The sequence below is a fragment of the Thalia democratica genome, chromosome 5 (genome assembly GCF_965202585.1).
Source record: "Thalia democratica chromosome 5, ktThaDemo2.hap1.1, whole genome shotgun sequence".
NCBI classification, from domain to species: domain Eukaryota; kingdom Metazoa; phylum Chordata; class Thaliacea; order Salpida; family Salpidae; genus Thalia; species Thalia democratica.
In genome coordinates, this window is record NC_139169.1 from 29,141,156 (window position 1) to 29,162,535 (window position 21,380).

Consider the following 21,380-nt stretch of genomic DNA (forward strand, 5'->3'; position numbering starts at 1 on the left):
GATACATGTTTAAGGAAAAAATGTTTACGGGTAACGTTATCTAATTTAAAATTTATTGATCTAAGTTTGTACAATTACAATAATTGTTTGGTTATATTTTCTGTTAAGAAGTTAATAAATTAATTTGTATTTTTTTATCAAATGCTTTAACAATTGCTTATAGTTTAAGTTTATTCAAACAAACATAAACCTGCTACTAGAAGCAAAAAATATTAAGTGCTAGAAAATTAAGTTTGACAATTTACAGTTTTCAAAAATTTACTTATGATCAGAAGCGGGATTTAATCTTTAACATATTTCTACTTGTAAAAAAATTAAATCATTATGTTTGACTAACAATGTTTATGAATTGTCTCTTATAAAGTAACTGTAAGTTTATGTGGTTGGTTTATTTGTTTTTTAAGTAAACATATTACTACATCTCTTGTCAAGAAGCAAGTAACAACAGTGTTGAACTAAAATTAATAATATTTTATGCTTAGAAACATTACTTACAATTAAAATAATTTAAACACAGTCTAAAAGTGTGAACTCAACAAATCCTAGTGAATTAAATCAGTATATAGAATTTTTCATATAATCAAATGGAATATTTAACATCTATTTAATAAATGAACTTTATGTTTTTCACTATCTACATGTGTTAGAGTTAAGTTGCTTGAAAATCATATTTTAAACTATTTTAAAATAATACTGTTCTTAACGCACAAAATACATGGTTACAAATAGAAATCTCATACGGCAACGCAAACTGTGGAATGAGAACTAACGAGGCGGATTAATGTATTCGGTATTCAGAACAATGTATCATATATTTAGTGTTCGTATGTGTAGTACATGTCACTATAAACTTTTACTATATTTTATATGCAACTAGCATAGTAAAGAATTTATTTTATTCTACGATCATTAAGGCTATTTATGATATTTAAGTGTTTTAGTAATTTCCTGACAAAGCTCACAATTCAAGTTATCTAAAAAAGTACCGTACCTACATTTGAAAATTCTGAAACAATGTTCAATAAATCTGTTATATCGGGCTTTTCAGTAAGTATCGAACTTTTTAAAATAAACCATTGTATACAACTTTCAGTACTATTTTACAAGTTTTAACAGCTGCTTGTTGTAAGATTAATTAATGAAATAAAAATAAAATTAAATAAGTCTAGCACTTACCTCGTTGGTTTATTTCTGTGTTTGTTTAATTAATAAGTTTTGTAGAAATCATTTGCAGTTTTTGAAATAAGTTAATTTTAGTTATAACATGGACTTAAAAAGCTACATTGTCCGCAATAAAACTTACTTTTGAACTTTTGATATTAAAAAACAAGGTGTCTACCTCATATTTGTTTATCAAAAATAAACACTATAACACATTAAAAACACACTTTTTTAATATAGTTTATATGGAATAGTGCAGTAGAAAAGATTAAATCAAAATATAATTTCAACTAAAATATAATCAAAATTGAAGTTCCTTTTACTTAGAAAACATAATATAAAGTTGTAAAAGCAAATTAAAACTACTTTTAAAAGCTCATTAGAAGATCTTTATTAAAAAAATATTAGTCGATTTGCTTTCTTACATGATTTCTTGGACTTTGATTAACAAAAAAACAAGGTTAAAAAAAAGTAAACATTATAAAATAAAAACTCTAATTTCAAAGACAAGATTATAGCTATGTTTTTCCGATTTGATTGTTTAGTTGTTGATTTATCTGTTTTTTGTGTTTTGCTGTGTAAAAAATAAAAATTAGAATGATTGTCAAATGCAATGTATCAGTATGAGTTATAATAAAATTGTAGCAATCAAAAAAAATGCAAGGTTAAATTCATAAACAAAAATAATAAAACTTAAAATAATTATACTTTATGTTTTCTAAAAAAGGACAAAAAAAAGTTAAACAAGTTTTAGATTTTTAAACTTTTAGAAATTTTAGAATCTAAAGCTTTGTTAGTGTTAAGAACAGTATATATAAACACTCAAAAATTATCAACAGCTTGTATCGTGACAGCACCATCTAACGATTAAATTATCAATTTATTCATCATTCAATCTTGCTCTCAGCTCAAGACTGTCGTCTTCGTTATGTTGAACTGGGTTTTCTTCTTCTTTGTTCGGTCTGTAGAACAACAGCGCTAATGCAGCACATAGCGATGCGAAAACCTGTAATAATAGTGCTTGTTTAAAATTAGAGAAAGAAGTAGTATAAAAATTCCTAAATGTTTCTTTAAATTGCACGATTTTACTATGGCATTTGTTTTCACAACAGTACACCACAGACTTTTATACTTTGCGAGCCTCAGTTTTTCGACCTATGAAATAAAATAAAAAAAAGCTACAAAGTTAATTTCCACAACCACCTACCTTTATAATCATGCTAAACGCGAACAGTCTCCACCCTAACTCCTTGTTGTCTAGCAACGAGCATGAGCTTGATTCCCCGCAGACTTTGTTGCTAAGGATGCAAGCCCCCTCTATCAGGTACCCGTAGTAAACTGGACCAGGCAAAGTCCCTATCAACCGAATCATGATTGTCTGTTTGTAAGTAACATTTGTAAAACTTTGTATATAATTTTTTATAAAGTGAAAATAAAAACTAAAAAACATGTAGACTTTTAAATGAATTTAACTCTGTAAAAAACTAATTTACCTTGTAAATATTAAGCAACTTAGGAATTTTTAAATTAAGTTAAACTAATGGTTTTTACAATCAAAAGCTTGACTGTGGTACTGATTATGGCATTTTAGTATTTAATTTTAACTTTTAGAAAAATTTTTTAAGTTTGCTAAATATTTTAAAAGTTAAGCACATAAAATAAAATTTTAACAGTTTCTTTTTACCTTGAAAAAAAAATCTGAACAACTTTAAAACCTGCAACCCAAGTGCCATGGTTCGCTTATCGAACGGCACGACCCTCATCGCTACCTGAATGCTGGGCGCCACCGCCGTAAAAGTCCAGAACGCCCACCACAGAAACAGCAGGGTGTAAGTGTACGGGCCCCCGGGAAAACATGAGGGTTTGGGGCACGCCCCCACCTTGGCTGTCTGGTGTTGGGCGGTGGTGTTTGTTATGCATGAACAGTTTGCGAACTGAAAAAAAAAAGCTTAAAAAAAAAACAAAAGAGCGTTAATAAAATCAGATATTTAATTTACTTTTTTAACAACTTTTGTGATACTATAAAAATTTCGTTTCAAATTTAAGGTAATAGGTAGTTTAAAACATTTACTATGGTACTATTTAATAACAAAATTTTCTTACTAATTAGTTAGCTTGCAAAATGTTTTAGATAAGCTACAAAAACACATAATTTCAATAAGCTTGTTTTATGTTATTATCATCAATATCAAAAAATACTAAAATTGCATAAAGTTATTAAACTTGTGCCACTTTGAAATGTTACTGAAGCTAAAAGAAGAACAAAAATATAACAATAATGTTTATTAAATTTTATTAATACCTTACTAAATTTATGAAAATCAAACTTGTGTATGGGAGGTAGTGTATTACGATGTTTAATTGTAAAACAAAAACTTTTTAAACTTGTGTCCTTAAAGTATAAAACTGAAAAAGCTTTAAAAGATATTCAGTTGAAATCAATGAGAAAACGAACAGTAGTGCTGTCGATTTTCTCCTTACATCCGGCCTGGCACGGCGAGTAGTACGTCATCAGGTCGCTTCCGCACACCGGCTCATAAGTGCTGTCGTCACAATTACAATTGAGGTTGCATGACGTCGTCAGCGACCGGTTAGTTGCGGTGAAGTTTGTTCCGTGGTACGGTTGAACTATACCCGCAACGTCTGTTGTAAAAAAAAAAAGATCAAACATATTTTTTTACATTACGTATATCTTACAAGATTTTCTTTACTGTTACCCAAGTTTATAATGTTGTTTTGGTTAGTTAAATGAAAGTTTAAATGTTTACTTTGAAAGTAATGGCTTTTTATTTCAACACCCACAATTTTTTTAATTGGGAATATTTATTTTGTAACCATTTCATTTCTTAACGTAAAGAATTAATATAAAGCTAACACTTTTACTTTCATTTTAATTTGGAAGTTTTCTTTTCATTATTCAACATCTATTAGATACAAGCTAAAACCTGACTTGAATTTATATAAATGACCACAGGAGTTGGAGCAATGTACGTTTTCACAAAAACAAAATTTTGTCAGAACAACTGTTTGTTCGGATTAAAATATATTTATTTATGTTTTACATAGCATACAATACGAGTTACAAAACAAACTTTCATTCTGGCACTGGACGAGGAAGAGGAACATTGGGAGGGCGGAAAACAAAACGGCCACAATGTTCAGTTTCAAAATTCCCCTCAGCGACATCTTGAACTTGGTTACCAGTAACCCCCCGAAAAACTGGCCCCCTGCTGCCCCTAGTATCGTCACTCCACCTGTGGTAAATTTAAAACTTTGTAAAGAAACGTTTGTCATTTCAAATATCTTATATCAAAATTATCTTTAGTTATGAACTCAAAATTCCAAAAAAAATACGTATTTAAAAAAAAAGTTAAACTTTTATCAAATTAAATTTATAAAGTAATCTAAATTTAACAATGAGTTAAAGCTTTATTGATATATGTTTGTAGCTTATAAGTATGTTTCTTCGTCTTAAAAAGGTTTGAACTTTCATGCGTACTGACTAAGTTCGATTATAAAACCTTAAAAATTATGCACTGTTATTTTATAATTATTTAAGTTGAAAGTGAAAGATTTTTGTTTTAAATAAACTACTTTAGCTTTGGCGTGATTTTTCAAAAACGATAAATCAATAAACCTGGTTGAATATACAATAACAATAGGGTAAAAAGTGACAATGATTGAGTATTAAAACTATATAAAAATAACAATCTACATAATAATAAAAATCTTTGTGAAATTTAGAAACAATTATCATCTACTTTCCTGACATAGAAAAAGCTCGATTTGAGCTTTAAAAAATTTTCTATAGAAAAAATTTTGATAAAAACTTCATTTATTTTCTTGACCAAAAATACTAAGGGACCGTTTCTAATTAACAACACTTTTGTCTTTATACTCAAATAATTAAAAACAACATTAAACCAGTGAGAGTTGATGCGAGTGAGTAGGAAATACCGAAATAACTCATCAGAATCTTGGGTACGAATATTGCAAGACCGAAGCTAACTATGCAGTCCAATGAGGACTTAATGGTTGTGAATGTGAACGTTGCCACTTTCAGAAAAGACCAGTTTGTTTTGAAGTAGTTCACCACTCTGTTATTAAATGTTTGTTTATGTCATGATAACTATCATTAATGACGGAGTACAAAAGTTTTTTGTTTTTCATTTATCAACTTTATAAGTTTTATTGATAAGATGTTAAGTTTTATCATTTATTACATATTTTACGTCAAATGTGGCTAGAGAAGTAGTAACAGTGATAAAAGTACTTTTCTTAAAACATTTTTAAACATCGAATACTTTTATTTAATAATCATAAGTTCTCAATTATAAGTAAGTAAACAAAATTAAACCATAAAATAACTAATACAAGCAAGCTCACCATAAAATATAAATGAAAAATAAATATAATAAAAGACTTTCATACGTGCTTAAGCTTAGCTGTTGATATGATTTTATGGTGATTTTGTTTTTAAAACAACATAATTTGTTGAATATAGTGTAAATAATAAAATTTAAACTTAGGCTAGTTATAAATTTTATAAAACGTTTAAAAAATAAAAAATATAATATTTTTTTTGATTTTTTATCAGCGAATTTTTATTGTAAACAATTTTATTGTTTTGTAATATCACTTCCGCTTGTTACATAAAAGTGCTAATCAGTTATTACGTGAACTTTATACAGAACAAAAAACATTATGTAACAAACTAATAAAAAAAATAAGGTATGATTTAAGCCTGAACCATTTTGAAAAATGTTGAGGTTAATCGTTAATAATTAAACTTTAATATTTTTAAAGTTTAGACAAAAGGGCTAGAAGTTTCAAAAAAAAAGTATTGTTTAGTTACTAATAATTTGTTTTGATAGTTAACTTATTACAAATGCAAAGATAGTTTTACCTCTATTTAATAAATTACTTACAAACATATAACTTATATTACTAAACTTGGTTGCTAGGTTGCCAAAATTTACACACAAAAAACTATTTGATAATTTAAATTGAATTGAAATTAAACTAAACTGTAAATTTCTTTGGTTTTATAAACAAAAGTTGAACTAGCCACTATACTTAGTTTCAAAAGTAAAAATGTAAAATCCTTTCAACACTTAACTATATATCTTTTTAATGTTTTATATTTTAAACTAGCCTAAACTATTCGAGCCTAACATTAATAAAGAATACGCATTTTCAAAACACTATTTAGTAAAACAATAATATAAAAAAAAAATGTGTTAAATTTTTAAAACATGTTGTGCTAATTAGTTTAATCTAGTTTCTAAACAACTTTAAAGCTGTTTTTTCAAACTTGTTTGAGCTGCTTATTATCGATAAACTGCCTATTAAGTCAAAATTTTACTTTTACTCAGTTGTAACCAGCCTGCATATGCTTTAACTTATAAATCAATAAAGCAATAATCAACGTTAATTAACGTTCCAAAACTTTAAGCTTATGTGTTATCGTACTTTTTTATCTGAATTTTACAAACTTTTGATTTAAGTTGTTTGTTACGTTAACAATTTTCTCTCCTTAGACAAATTTATAATATTTTTTTTTAATTATTAATTTTTTATTTGTTAAAGTTGTTTTACTTAATGTTTTTGAATTAATTTAAGCGTAACAAAGTTTTTTCAAGCAAAATCTTTGAATTTTTGTACAGAATGTACTTTACAATTGTACACTAGTAGATTGTAATCGTTGATACTTTTAATTACATGGTTTATTCTATTTTTTTCAAAAAATGTTTTTTTAGCTTTATAAATGGTAAAAATCGTTAACTAAAAATAAGATATGTCCGTAATTTAAATTAAAGCTATTTAAAACTTTTATAACTACTTTCATATATAAAAAACTTGTATAATTTATTCAATAAATCTACTTTAAAGTATAGCTGTGCATGATTTTTGACATATTAAAAAGAGACGTTTCGGTTGATATAGCACTTTAATGGTTTTGCTTAATTACACGCAAACCACATTTATAACTTTAAAAACCCTTCTTAGTCCGAACATAAATTCCAAATATTGCATAGCAAGTTAAGTAAAAAGTTTTGGTTATTTGTATAATTTAAATGGTTTGAAACTAGATCAACAAGTTTTTTAAAAGCTTGAATTATTAAAATTAACCTTGAATTTAATTAACTTACTCTTAAAAGTTTTTATATAAGATTTAAAACATAGTAAACAAATTTAAATTAGATTTTAGTCCAAAAATCAACAAAACTTTTGAAGTACCCTAAAACAACTCCATTTTTCAACATTTATTAATATCCATTAAAATTTTAACCGAGTATTATATAAAATAAACTAAGTGATAATTGTACAATAAGTAAAGGTTTTTCATTGAACTAAATATAAAATTTTATTTTTCTATAAGTCTATAAAATTTGTTATTTTTTATAACAAAGCTAAAAAAATAGAAAAGTAAAAAAATTAAACAAAATTCCCAATTACTTGTTACCAGACTGCTTCCCATCGTACCTCAACCTCCTGTCAAGTTCAACTTCTCTGTTCTCCCTGAACTCTTCAGTTCCGGGTAATACCCTCGGAAGAGAAAGTGGCAGAAATGACATTAGGGATATTGTTATGCCTGGTATGACCAAGTTATTATTACTGATTTTTATTACACTAATCATCATATATAATATCGTTATATTAATTGCAACAATTGTAAAAACGAAGTTAATATATTATTATATATAAACCGTTGCTGTTAGTTATTGTATAAGTCTTTATACCTGATATGAAGGAGTTGTTATACTTCTATATATACTGTTAACTAATATATTAAATTGCATATTTGAAACAACGTAGCTGTTATATTATTATTGTTTTTAGTTTTCACATTATCTGTTTTACATGATATCATTATTATACTATTAGTGTTAGTTTTTATTATTTATTATTTTAGAGGTTGTGTCTGATAATATGAAGTTGTCATACTTTATATTTATTATTATAAATATTATTATTGTATTAATTAATTTACCTGATATTACGATAGGTTGATAGTTATTATTTTATTGTTGTACCTGATATTATGAAATTGTTATATTTTATATATATTGATAGTTAATATAATATTTCTTATACTTGATATGACTATTTTGTTATATTATTTTACGTATGTCATTGTTAGTTATCATGCTAATTGTTGTATGTGAAATCACGATGGTAACTTTTTTTTGTAAATAATATTACTGATAATTATTGTATTATTAATATACCTGATATTACGAAGGGTAACCACCACGCGCCTATGAATTCAGGATGGTCGTTCGGGTATGTTGATCTGGTTTGAATTTTATAAATTAAAAAAAAAAACTCAAAACCTTAAAAGATATTTTACAGTAAACTGTAACCAAATAAAAAAACCTTTCAAGTTAATTAAGTTTTAGAGTCTAAAAAACGAAGTGTTTAAAATCGATTAGTATTTAGTAGGATTTTCTTTAACTGTGTTTGGTGAGTAATATTACAGTAGAAAACATAGTTGACTATAAATGAAAATAATATATATCGTTCTAATGGTATACTGGTCTAACTTTTTGTTATAGTAGTTTAACAGTGTAATTTGCACTTATCACTGGTTAATAATTTGAATTTTATGGTTTAGTATTAGTTTTCTGTTATCAGTATTGGGTTAAAAACTTTTATGAACAAGGTTTTTTGTAGAAAAGCTTTTAAATTTGTTCTCTGTGTTTTTAGCCAAGTTCTAATTTACAACTTATTGCTAAGATTAAGTTGGTTTTTGCAACACGCACCAATAGATTTTAATTCAAAAAGTTTATTTAAAGGTAGCATTTGTTTGCTGCTTATGTAAGTTATAAAGTGTAGTAAACTATTTTTTGAACTATTTTGCAAAGATATATATCAGTCTTGTGTTGCCTTTATGCCGTCTTATTTGCTTTATGTTATTCTTAGACTAGATTGAATTAAACACTTAAGTAATACAGGAATTTTTAATTTTTGCGGTCTCAACTTATGATTAAATCTAAGGTGTTTGGCTTTTATTTTCTTTGTTGTTCAGTGTGGTATAAATACTTAAATTTGTTTATCTTTAATGTCAACTCTAAAAGTTATTAAACAAAGTTGTTTTCAATGAATTATTTTTTTCGAGACAGTAGTTTTTTTATAATAAATAACATAAATTAACTGAATTTTGCAACATGAATCAACAAATTTCAATTCAAAAAGCTTGTTAAAAAGTTGCATTTTCAATTTACTACCTACGTAAAGTCAAGAATCAAGAGTTTCAGTCCAGATTTTTTTTTATTTGAAGAAATACAGACCAGTCTTGTTAAAAGCTTTTTGTTAATTTTTGCTTTGCAAATCTTTGTAAACTGAATTGAAAGAAACACTAAAGCAGGGTTTCCCAAAGTGGGCCAAGTGGCCCCCTAGGGGGCCATGACAGATACTCAGGGGGCCATGAGCAGCAAAGGGGGAAGAGGGGGGGCCATGAGGCCATAACTTGAAACTTACACTAGATATTCTTGAGTTGCAGATGAAGAGCAAAAAAAAAAAAAAAGGTCTTATGTGTATTTTATGGCAATTTAGAAACTTACACTAGATATTCTCGAGTTTCAGATAAAAAGCAAAAAAAAAAAAAAAGGTTTTATGTGTATTTTATTGTAGTTTAGGAGTAATCTATATGTTGAAGGGGGCCATTACTTTTTCAAACTCTTTAAAGGGGGCCATTAGCAAAAAAGTTTGGGAAACCCTGCACTAAAGCAATACTGAAGTTTTTAGTTTTTGTTTCCTCACTTTTCGTTTAAGTAAAAAGCTGTTTGGCATTTATTTTTATCTTTTTTATTTTTAAATACTTTACAAAATTCAAACATACTTACTTGTGTTATTATCTTAAATGAAATCTAATTTAAGTTGCTTACCGATAATTTTATTTTTATATTTGAACATTTTAATGGACATTAGTAATCCGTTGCAATTAAAAAAATATTCAGTAAAATTAAGTATGTATAGTTATTGTACTGTTAGCTCTAAATTAAATAAAACAAATTTTATTGAGTAAAAGAGTAAGCTAATATAACATTTCTAAACTTTTAAACTTTTATATACAAATAACTTTTTATGATTTTAGACTTTAGACTTTTAAAATTTATTTCAGTAAAGTTAACGAGAAAGTGTTTAACAGTCATAAACTTAATGAAGCTCGAATAAATGTAATTCATACATGTTTAATGTATGTTTACATATAAGATTGAAACACCTGTTTGGTTTTTACTTTGATTTGATTTAATAACAGAAAAAACTGAAGAAAACACTGAAGCAAAAATTGATTTTTTAATTTCCAAGGTCGAGACTCAACTCTTTTTTGAAATAAATGATTTTTAAAAAAATATTTTAAATTTTCAATTGACGATTTGATTGACGATTTTCAGTTTTCAATTTGCGAAGTCGAAAGCGTTAAAATTTAAAAGTGGCAAAAATTGATTTTGGGAAAAATAGCAAAATTTGCGAAAAAAAGTCAAAACATGCTACTTTCAAGTTTCAACATGCAATTAAAAGTTGCATTAGGTGTGTTTCATATTTTTGCCAACATTTTCTTATTGCTACGTCACTTTAGTAAAAGCATTTGGTGAATATTTATTACAACAATACTTTATTTAAATTTTTTTTTTTCACAAGTACTTAAGTAAATTCTAACAGCTTTAAAAACTACTTTAACATGTATGATTTTTATATTACAAGATGTAAAATATAAAAAGCACATGTAAACGAAATACAAGCACGAAATATATTATAAAAGTTTTATCCGCATTATTTTACTGCCTATATTATAATACACAACTTTTTACAGATCCAAACTAACTGCTACCGGCTTTTTTATCTAAGCTAATTTAATGAGAAAGTGTTAATTCATAAATAGGTTTAAGTTCATCAAAAAAATATATTTTACATATTCAAAAAGCACGTGTATTTTGTTATTAAAATCACGTTTTTTCATTGCCGGATGCAACAAGTCTAAGTTTTAAGGAGAAATAATTTTATAAACATAATATTTCGACTTTAACTACATATACATCTAAATTCATGTAAACTTTGTAAAATAGCTTATTTTGTAATTTGGCTTAATGTTATTATAATGTTACATTTGTACATAGTTTTTAAAATATTTTCGAAAATAGTAGGTGCTAACTGTTTTTAAGTTGATATAAACCTAATTACAAATAACACTATCTTTTAAATATACATTGTAGACTTTGTATACCGCTAGCTTTTTAAAAATACTATAAGTATAATGACTTTAAGTTCTTTAGTGTAAACTGAGACAAGTTAGTTTAAAATAAAACAGTTATAGTTTACCTTTTTTTTTAGTTAAACAAAAAATAATTTGCACGACACAAACAGTTTTGTAATTAAAAGAAATTTTCTCAATTGGTTTGTCACAACTGTGAGTCCTTAAACTTTCTGCGTATTACTAAATTTCTAAAAATAAGAGCAAAAATTAAATATTGTATAAATCAAACTAACTTTTCTCCAAGGTTAGTGTACATTTTAAGGAAGGCTCCCGCAGCGAAATAACCAACACCTGGTCCGATAGTGGCAAAAGCGTAGAATATTCCTGAAAGTTAATTTGTTTCACGAACATTTACTGGAAGTTATTGACTGATTGTTTTCAATCATACTCTTAAAGCTAAAATTTAAAACAGGCATTTTATATTTTTTACAGCTTGACCAAAATAATGTGCCTTTAAATGGTTCTATCATAATGTAATTTGCGCAAAAACCCTTAAAAAATAATTATTTAGAAAAAAACTACAAGAAAACACAAAGTGTTTTACAAAGTGTTGTCCAATACTACATGTTTTAGAACAAATAAACTAAGCTGACTCTATAATTTACTCATGAAGAGCAGAGTGCATAAAAAAGTACATTATAATTAAGTTTTACTTTCAAATTAAGTTTTATTATTCAATTTAAGTATAATAAACAAAAAAAACACATAAAAAATTCTTATTTTTTGCATTACAGTCTCACTTGTACAAACTTTGTTGCAAATAACCTTTTTTTAAAGATAGTGAAAGTATTGTTTTTGTAAACAATATGTAACTCCAACTTAGTAGGTGTAAATAAATTTATATGAAGCAAACTTTGTATATCTTTTATAAAACAATAAAAAAAACTACAATAATCATATGTACATAGTGGGAACGGGTCAAAATTGCGCGAGGTTACTAAATTGCACGAAGGCATACATTTACACGAAGATACATTTGCACGAAAACAAATTTGCTAAGATGACAAAATTTCACGAGTTACAATTTTGCACGACAGTATATAAATACAGAAAAAAAAAATAAATAAATAGAAAAAAAAAAAGATAAATTAATAAAAAAGTTATTAACCAAGGGTAAGGGTTAGGGTCAACAGTAATATTATAAATAAAAGTTAAAAAATTACTAATAAACATTATTATTATAAAAAAAATGATTAAAACGAAAAAAAAAACTACCGACCGAGGGTAAGGGTTAGGGGTAACAGTGGTAGTAAAAATAAATAAAATAATAAAAACAATGAAAAAAAAAAATTAACCCGTGCAAAATTATCTGCTTGTGCAAAAGTGTCTTCGTGCAAAAGTGACCCCTCATGCAAAAACGTCTTCGAGCAATTTCATCTTTGTGCAATTTTATCCCCTCGTGCAAAAGTGTCTTAATGCAAAAGTATCTTCATGAAATATTGTGCCCTCGTGCAATTTTGTATGCTCAATCAAAGTAGACTTTTAAAAAAATCGTAAAGTACCACTGTTGTACAGTGAAAGTAAAAAACTTATTACCATTAATCAGATGTTAAATATATTTAATATTGAAAAAAAAAGCAATGTTTAGATCTAAACATAACAGCTTTACAAATCACATACCATGGTACATAGCAGATTTTACTCTTTGTACATTTTCATCTATGTAAGTTATACCGAGTGTGAATAGTGGTAGTGCTCCACATCCTACTAAGAACTGACCGAAGAAAAATATGTATCTGTGGAAGTTAAAAGTTTGTTGTTTAAAACCAACAAAATGATAAAAATAGTAGTCAGTAAACTTACATAAAAACTTTCATTTATTGATGTATACTTACAATTTCCGATGAAGTTAGCTTTAACAAAAAAAAAAAAAAGCAACTAAAAACTTTATAATTAAACTACATTAAATGATAAATTCAGTTAAAAACATTTAGATATGCATCAAAACTAATTAACGAAATATTAGAGAGTTTTCTAAGCTAATTCAATAGACTTAAATTTTAAAACAAAAAGAGTACCTAGTGTCAATACTAAACCAACATTTTTTGATGAAAAATATGTTTAAACCATGTTAAAATATGGCATTCTAAGAAAGCAAAAACTCTTATATTTATTGATTGCATTAAATAAAACCACAATAAAAAATTTGAACGCTAGAACAAGAGTTTAATTTGAAAAATTTCAAAGAAAAACCATTAGTTTTTTGTATTCATCCTAAACATATTTGTTTATTTTTGTGAATTTATCTTACTACAAATTGCACAAAAAACCTTATTGTTTAATCAGTAATATGTTATACCGTTTAAAAGTATTTTGTCCGAATAGAAATTTAAACTAGTTTTCGATAAAAAGCATTAAAAATGTTTGTATGTTATTTTTTTATATAAAATGTTTTTAAACAAGAAAAAAAAAATTTAACCAAAAAAATTGTTTAGAAATTAAAATGTAAATTAATTGCGCATTATAAATGTTATGTCGACTGATAAGAGCCATATATTAAAAGAAATACTTTATTGAATTTTCAAATTCTAAACTCCATATCTAAACAAAAATGTTATTTAAGAAACGTAAAAGCATATACCTGAATATAAAACGGACAAATCGAAACCTCATTTTAAGTCGTTATTCATACAAATTTCAGTAAAATACTGCAATTAATCATGATTATATGTTAGAATATTCAAATAGCGGCTTTTTAGTTTTCATCACCATTTAAAATGTTTCATAATGAGATTAGCTCAAAACCACATGGCAATCAAAAACATTTCGAAATATTCACGGTTGGCCAGCTTCATCGGCCACCTACATTTAAGTAGATATTAATTGCAAACTTTCGAGAAATACTATGGATCAATTGGATATTGTTGACAGTTTTAGTTTAATTAGTTCTACTCACGTAGGAAGTTTTTTGTGTTTTTAAATGTTAATAGGTGTTTTAAGACTTAAAGCAATTAAGGAGAACTGTATTTTCTCTCTAAAAATTTTTCACCACTATATGTAAAAAATTTGTTTATTTTGAAAATTTGTATTCAAAAGTTTTGAAAAACAAATTTTCTTACTTGTAATTGTTTTGGTTTTTTTTTAAAAACCTACAGTTTCAAAATTAGTAAATAACTAAGTGTCACGTTATAATAGCTTTTATAAAACTAAAAAGGCAGAAAAATAAAATTTTAATGCTATCAATAAACAAAGTACCAAAACTATAATAGAAACAAATGTTTAACAAAGAAATGTACACTTAGGAAGTAATTAATCAGTATAAATAGTTCGTGTAGAGATTTACAAATATGTGCGAAATCTATAAAACACAACTTTATCAATGTTATTAAAAGCAACATTGTTTATTTTCCAAGAATGAAAAAAGTTCATAAACTTTATCAAGAACACTTTGCGGCTTTTAAGTGAATAGTGAAACCATTGTTTGATTAAATTGAAGTCGATTTGTAATTTAAAAACAAAAAAATTCATACAAAAACACGCTTTTAAGTTTATTATGTAACAAAAAAGTGCTTGCTAAAATTTACAACTGAAAGTGTTTTAATCTAATTCAAAATAAAACTTAGCTTTGAAAATAACTTGAATTACAAAATAAGTTATAAGAAAAATATTTTCTTTTTATATCAAGCTAATATACAGTATCTATAAGAGAATAATTGGGAAAATTTGATTAAGAGTGCATTTATCTAAGTTAATCTTGATTGAAGTGTATAGCAAATGTTTTTTCTCACAAAGCAATGAGGTATTTGAAAAATGCTTAAACTTTTGACACTTCTTATCAATACAACACCAGACTGGTTAGTGTCAAAAGTTCAACTATAAAACAAATTAATATAAGATAAACTTTCATTTAAGAGATGTAAAATAGGAATTGTATGTAAAAATGTTAATTGAGTTATAACTTTTACTATACTCATTAATTTAAAGAACGTTTGTTGCTCAACAAACACTTAAGTTATTTTTAAGTTCAGTCAGTTTTAGTGTTAAACAAAGACTTATGTTTTGTCAAGTCTTACTAAATAAATTGTAATAGAAAATATAAAATAAACATGTACACTTTTCGAAAAATCTGTTTCCATTTATTTTGTTTTTATCAACTCAAAAAAACAGCTTTTATTTGCTATTACTATTCTAACTTTTACATGAGTAAAACAAATATTCAGAAAGTTGTTATTTACCAAAATAAGTTTTTTCAATTCTAACTAGTATTAAAAAAAATTATACCTAATTAATCTTTATTCTTGATATTAACCATAGTGTTAATAAAATCGAAAAAGTTTGCTTGTTTTTCTATTCTAAATGGAATATTAGATATGGTTTAAACAATGTTTGTACCAACTTATTATACGGACATTATGTAGAAAATCAAAAATAAAACCTTGAAAAATGATAATAAAAGACAAATCTAAATACGATGCAATACCTGTAATGAGACAAATCTCCTTCTCCAATTTCGCAAGTGACGTCATCTTTAACACCACTGACGTCACAGAGACCCAAGCTCTCCCGTGACGTCACCTCGTGGGGCGCAATGAAGTGGGGCAACGAGAACAGCAAACTGCCCACCCCCATCAGAATCATCCCCATGCCCACCAGCAGCGGTTTGCGGGTGCTTTCCCCGATCAGGGTGATCAGCGGAAGGGCGGTGACAAATCCGAGGTCGTACGCGGAGGATATGTATCCCGAATGAGAAGCACGAAGACCGAATCTGTAAGAAGTTTAGGTTTAGTCAGACTTCTGGTTTTTATTCTGGTAACGTGGAAAAAATATACATAGTCTAGCTAGATGGTTATCAAATTTTTTAAAAAGTTTTAAAGTTTTTATAGTTTATCAAAAAATTAAAAAAAGGGCACATAAAATTTTTGTTTTATACGTTTTTGATTAAATTTTATTAACATTATATGCTTCGTTTTTTAGTAAGAACTTAGTCACAAGTTTAATTCTAATATGATTAAATTATTTTTACATTTCACTTATTGCTGTCTAATCATTTATTTATTTTTCTTTTTGTATTTTGTATAGCTTAATCGCTAAATTTGAAGTTGCTTAATACTTCAAACATTTTTCAAAACAATAAAGTTTATTGATTGCTTTTTGTTTTAACTCGGACTAAAATGTTATAGCATTTTATTTGCAATTTAAAAGAAATAGTTTTTTGGTTTTATAAAAAGTCAGTAGTATGTTCTCAGATTTTATAAAGTAAATTTATAGAAGTTTTTAGAACTAAAGCTCTTTAAAATCTTAAAGAATAATTATTAGATAACTCTAACTTTATAACCTAGACTTAAAAGTGTAAAAAAAAAAAAAAGCTTTAAAATGAGTTACATTTTTATCAGGGTGAATTAGAAGTCTTGAAGAGTACTACGTGTTCGGAACAGTTGAAAATTATGTTAAACTTGAGGTTATTGAAGTTTACAAGTAACGTATAGCGTGATACATAAATTTAATTAATTTAAATACTACGTAACTTAATTTAGTTGGCATTACTTTTACCGCAAACTAAAACCCTTTGAAGCTATACATAGTTAAGCCTGTTTAAATAAATAAATAAAAACAAATTAAGAGTATTGAAGTTTTTATCAATATTTATTGCAAGTACATTTAAGTTCTAGTCAGTTAAGAATAATTATAGAGATACCAAAGACTAATACTGTTTGATAAACTAGTTTTATTTTGAATTTTTCAGTTGCGTTAACAATAAATTGCTCAACAACACTTTTAGTTTTTCAGCAAACTAACCTGTTTTCCAAAGTTGCAATAACCCCGTTAACAAGCCCGTTCACAATGAATCCCTGCAAGAAAGAACCCAGGGACAAGATGGTCAATGTCCAAGCTGGCGTGAAAAATCTTCTCATACAGGATTTTCCGTTACTGTTGGAAAATACGTAAGAATTATTGCTAGGTTTATGTTTAGTCGTAAAAGTCTTATTAGTATATTAAAATAGCACGCTGTTTTGGTGGACATTTTTATACTGCATTTATGTATTTGTATTTATTTATGTTGTTTGATACTGTATAGAAATAGTTTTTTATTAAATCGTCTTGGAAAAGAAGTTTTTTTTTCAAGTGTTTTTAAAATATATTTCTACTTATCAACTATTTTGTGATTAACTATTTTATTTCTTTACATAAAGTGAGTAAAAAATATTCTAAAACAAAAATACAACACAGAAGGTTTTGAAATTTTTAAAACATGCAATTTAAAATTTATTTTATACTTGAAGTTCAAATCGTTTTATTTTGAGCTTATTAAATAAAAAATGTATTAATTAGTTTAAGTGTATGAAGATAAAATGCAACTATACAAATTAAGAACATGTATATTTAAAAGTGCATATCAGAGGTATTTAAACTTAGCATTTACATTAAGTTTTTGTGCTTTAAATTAAAGCATAAAACAGTGTGTTAAAAATAGAGTAACAAAATTTACCTTAAAAGTATTTTTAAAATCATGATCAGTTAATATAAGTTTTAATTTTAATTGACAACTAAATTAAGTACTTTAAAATGTCAACTCAATTAATAAATTTTAACTTTTTAAAATATAATATACAGGAAAGTTATACCTAAACAAGGTTAAGTAAAATGTTTTTTTTTAGATCAAAACAATTCACAATTTCCACAAATATTTCAATACATTTTTATAAGAATATATACAGAATAAAGTTTTTATCAGATAATTCGTAAAATAATTCGTCCCGTAAACTCTTAATAACAGCATATTAAAAAATATTTATTCTGTTATCATGAAAAACATTCATTAAAAATTCATATTATAAATCTTCCTTTATTGGGCAACAAAATGTAGTTTCGTCGAAGATATATGATCAAAAGCTAACTTTATTTTTTTTTAGGTAACACTGATAAATCTAAAGGATTTTTTTTGCGTGAATACATATAATGTTTAAGCAACCGCTAATACATCTTAAAATATTTAGATGAAGCGTTAAAAACTAATTTATCTTAATAATGGTATGAGCCAAAATAAAGTAGTTAAACTAACAAAATATACAATAAAAAAAGGGTTTTTAATAGCTGTTTACAACTGCTAAAATTGAATAAGTAAGTTTATTAATTAATTTCTACGTAATTTAATATAACCGATTTATTTTTTTTACATTTTATGTTTTTAAACATGTTATTAATTCATTACTTGACTCAAATTAAATACATGTGATACTAGTGCATATTATTCACCTGATATTTTGCACGAACTAAAGTTATTTTGAAACAAAACGTGTTGGTAATTGAAACTTTTAAGAATTTAAAAAGTAAAATCATATTTTTTAGTGTATGTTTACTTTAGTTATACAAATTAAATAAAAAACAAAAACATAACAGCTAAAATTCTATAATATAATCAAACTTGTATTACTTTATTGCTTGTAAAATATTTTTTTTTTATAAATTTAAATATAAAAGCTGTTTAAATTTTTTAAAGTTTAATAGTATAATTTGGCTACTTAACTTATTAAATTAAGCTACTCAATATATCAAAAGTACATCATATTAAAAAAATAGTTTGCTTGTATTTCAACAACTTTATTACTAAGCCTTTCAAAAAAAATTTAAGTAAAAAAATGAGAAAAACAATTTTGTAAACAGGTTATTTCAAGTTTTATGACGTATCACTCAAACACTTGAACAATTTTCTGACTCAAAACTCTGACGTAAGAGAAAGTAATCACACTTGGTTAAGCGAAAACTCAAGTGTGGATAATTTAATTATTTTGTTGACAATGCTACCACACACGATGTATTAAATGCTTATGTAATACTTTTAAAAAGCCTATATATAAAAGTTTTCTAAGTTATTACATAACTAACTAGGTGAATGTATAATTGTAGACCACACTATTAATTAAACAGAGCTGGAGAGATAAAATATAAAACTTATCGTTTTAATTGACTTTGTCTAAGCTTTTAAAATTAATTGCTTGTTATCTAAATACTTGAAAATTCAAATAATTAAAGTGACTAAGGTAAAAAACTTAAAAAAACGAAATTTTTTTAATGTAAGTTTGCTAATTAAAATTAAAAACGCTTGTCATAGTATACAATTGGCCACATGTATTTCTATTAATTTTTATTTTGTATCAGTTTTTGGTTTAATTTAAATAAAATATAGTTTGCAACAAACATTTCAGATTTTGATGACGTACTCAAAGGAGTTATGACGTCATCGTTTTCTGCATTTTCTTCCGATGACACGATTGATTTGTCCATGCTAATTTTGAATTTTTGAGTTTTTAACTGATTGTCTATAGAGTTTTAGTTTTGGTTAGTAAAGAAAAACGTTACTTTATAATTGTTTTTTCTAAATTACTTTAAATAAGTTTCTTATTTGCTTTGAAAATATTTTACAACTATTTTTATTTCATTCCTATTATAAGCCTAATTCTATGTTTAATCTAATTAAGTTACTTCGACATGTATAATAAATTAGTTTTTTGTGTTATGTTTTTAAAACGTGACTTTAAGTTTTATTAATCAAGTTTTTTTTTGTATAAAAGTGAATAAATAAAATATGATGCATAAGTTTAATAAGTTTATAGAAAATGTAATTTAAAAGTTGACTAACACAGCATGTATGAAATCGCGGAATTAAAATAAAATTTCTACATTTAGTTATTTAAAAAATTCAAAATAAACCAAAGTATGACTAAAAATTCCAGCTGCAGCTCAAAAACTCAAGCTTATAATTGAAATCTTACTCATTGAAAAAAATGAAAATTTTAAACGTTGAAAACAACCGCTGCACAATTTGAAATACATCTCTTTTTACTAACTCAAAGCTGCTGTTAACTCGAAGCAAGTAAAAATTAACAATGAAACTTGAACTTCTACTATGAGTAGCGTCATGTGTGACGTAATAATTACGCACGTATCAAAACGGAAGTTCGGCGGTTGTGGCGGTTAAAATATTCATCAAGATTTTAATCACGCAAGTATGCTTTGAAGTTTGGGCATCAAAAACTTTGTTTTCAACAACTTAACATATACATTTGTACTGATATTCAAATCAAGTTTTACAGCACATTTGATATATATGTATAAGATAAATATGTAATTTAAAAAGTTACTATCCATTAAAAACTACATGCTTGTTCTACAAACATTTAAACTGATTATTTGCTTGACATTTTAATGGCTTTGTATAAAGTGTAAGTAGATACTTTTCTAAACCTTATTTTGCATATAAAGAATTTTTATACAAAAATATCAATTTTCAGAGTAAATTTAAAAAAGTTCAATTTATACTTTATATTACTGAAAAAATCGTTTAATTTTTATGAGCTAGATTTTGGCAACAATAAAAATAATTCTCGAAAACGTTTTATGATAAAACAATCAACAGCTCTTTTATCTTTTGATCACGCTCCACTGTGCTTATCTGTTGTTTAAGTTTAAGCACAAAATTTAATCTTTTAAATTAAAATTACAAAACAATGTTACGTAAATGCCATATTTATTCATTTTAAAAGTCTAACCAACAAAAACATAATACAGTAATCAATTAAGCGTGCAACATATTTCAAAGTTTACATTTGTGCTGAGTGTTAATGTTTTGGCAACAAGCAAAACTTGTCTAGCCGAACATTTTAAAATATTTTAAAGGTTGTATTTAAATGAAATTACTATATATGTTTGTTTGATATTCAGATTAACATGATTAATCTTATGTTTTTAATACTATAGAAATTTTGTTTTAGTTTAATTTTGAAATTTAAAGTTTTGAATTAGTACTTAAAAACAAAACAAAGCTAAAATTAATTTGTTCCAGTTGTACAAAATTTAAGATATAAAAAATTCTCACTGAACAATACAGATTTTTGAAGCATTAAACTTTATGTTGTCTGAAAAAGTAAATAAGCAAAATAAAAACTGTCTAGTAAAAAAATTAAAACAATAAAACTCTAACAACTAAAATATTAAATATTAAAAATATAACATTTACCTA

The 21,380-nt window shown here is 25.7% G+C and overlaps 1 protein-coding gene across 1 annotated transcript; it reads right to left on the bottom strand.

Annotated features, from left to right (window-relative positions):
- Window positions 1-1,414: 1,414 nt before the first annotated feature.
- Window positions 1,415-19,676, bottom strand: LOC145835598 (solute carrier organic anion transporter family member 4A1-like). The gene is made up of 13 exons (XM_082943266.1): window positions 19,560-19,676; window positions 17,159-17,290; window positions 15,843-16,127; window positions 13,043-13,158; window positions 11,656-11,746; window positions 8,394-8,458; window positions 7,621-7,756; window positions 5,086-5,258; window positions 4,254-4,415; window positions 3,617-3,804; window positions 2,877-3,095; window positions 2,369-2,539; window positions 1,415-2,167 (listed from the first exon to the last, which is right to left on the bottom strand). Exons 1-13 carry the CDS (start codon window positions 19,643-19,645, stop codon window positions 2,042-2,044), a joined length of 1,950 nt encoding a protein of 649 aa, XP_082799392.1. The 5' UTR covers window positions 19,646-19,676; the 3' UTR covers window positions 1,415-2,041.
- Window positions 19,677-21,380: the final 1,704 nt, after the last annotated feature.

What these genes read in the sequence shown, in the direction of transcription:
- LOC145835598 (XM_082943266.1), bottom strand. Translation starts at nt 19,645, where the DNA reads ATGGACAAATCAATCGTGTCATCGGAAGAAAATGCAGAAAACGATGAC. An exon ending in ATTGCAACTTTGGAAAACAG is followed by an intron (nt 16,128 to 17,158) that starts GTTAGTTTGCTG and finishes AACTTCTTACAG; the next exon opens with ATTCGGTCTTCGTGCTTCTC. An exon ending in ACTCGCATCAACTCTCACTG is followed by an intron (nt 4,416 to 5,085) that starts GTTTAATGTTGT and finishes AATTTACCACAG; the next exon opens with GTGGAGTGACGATACTAGGG.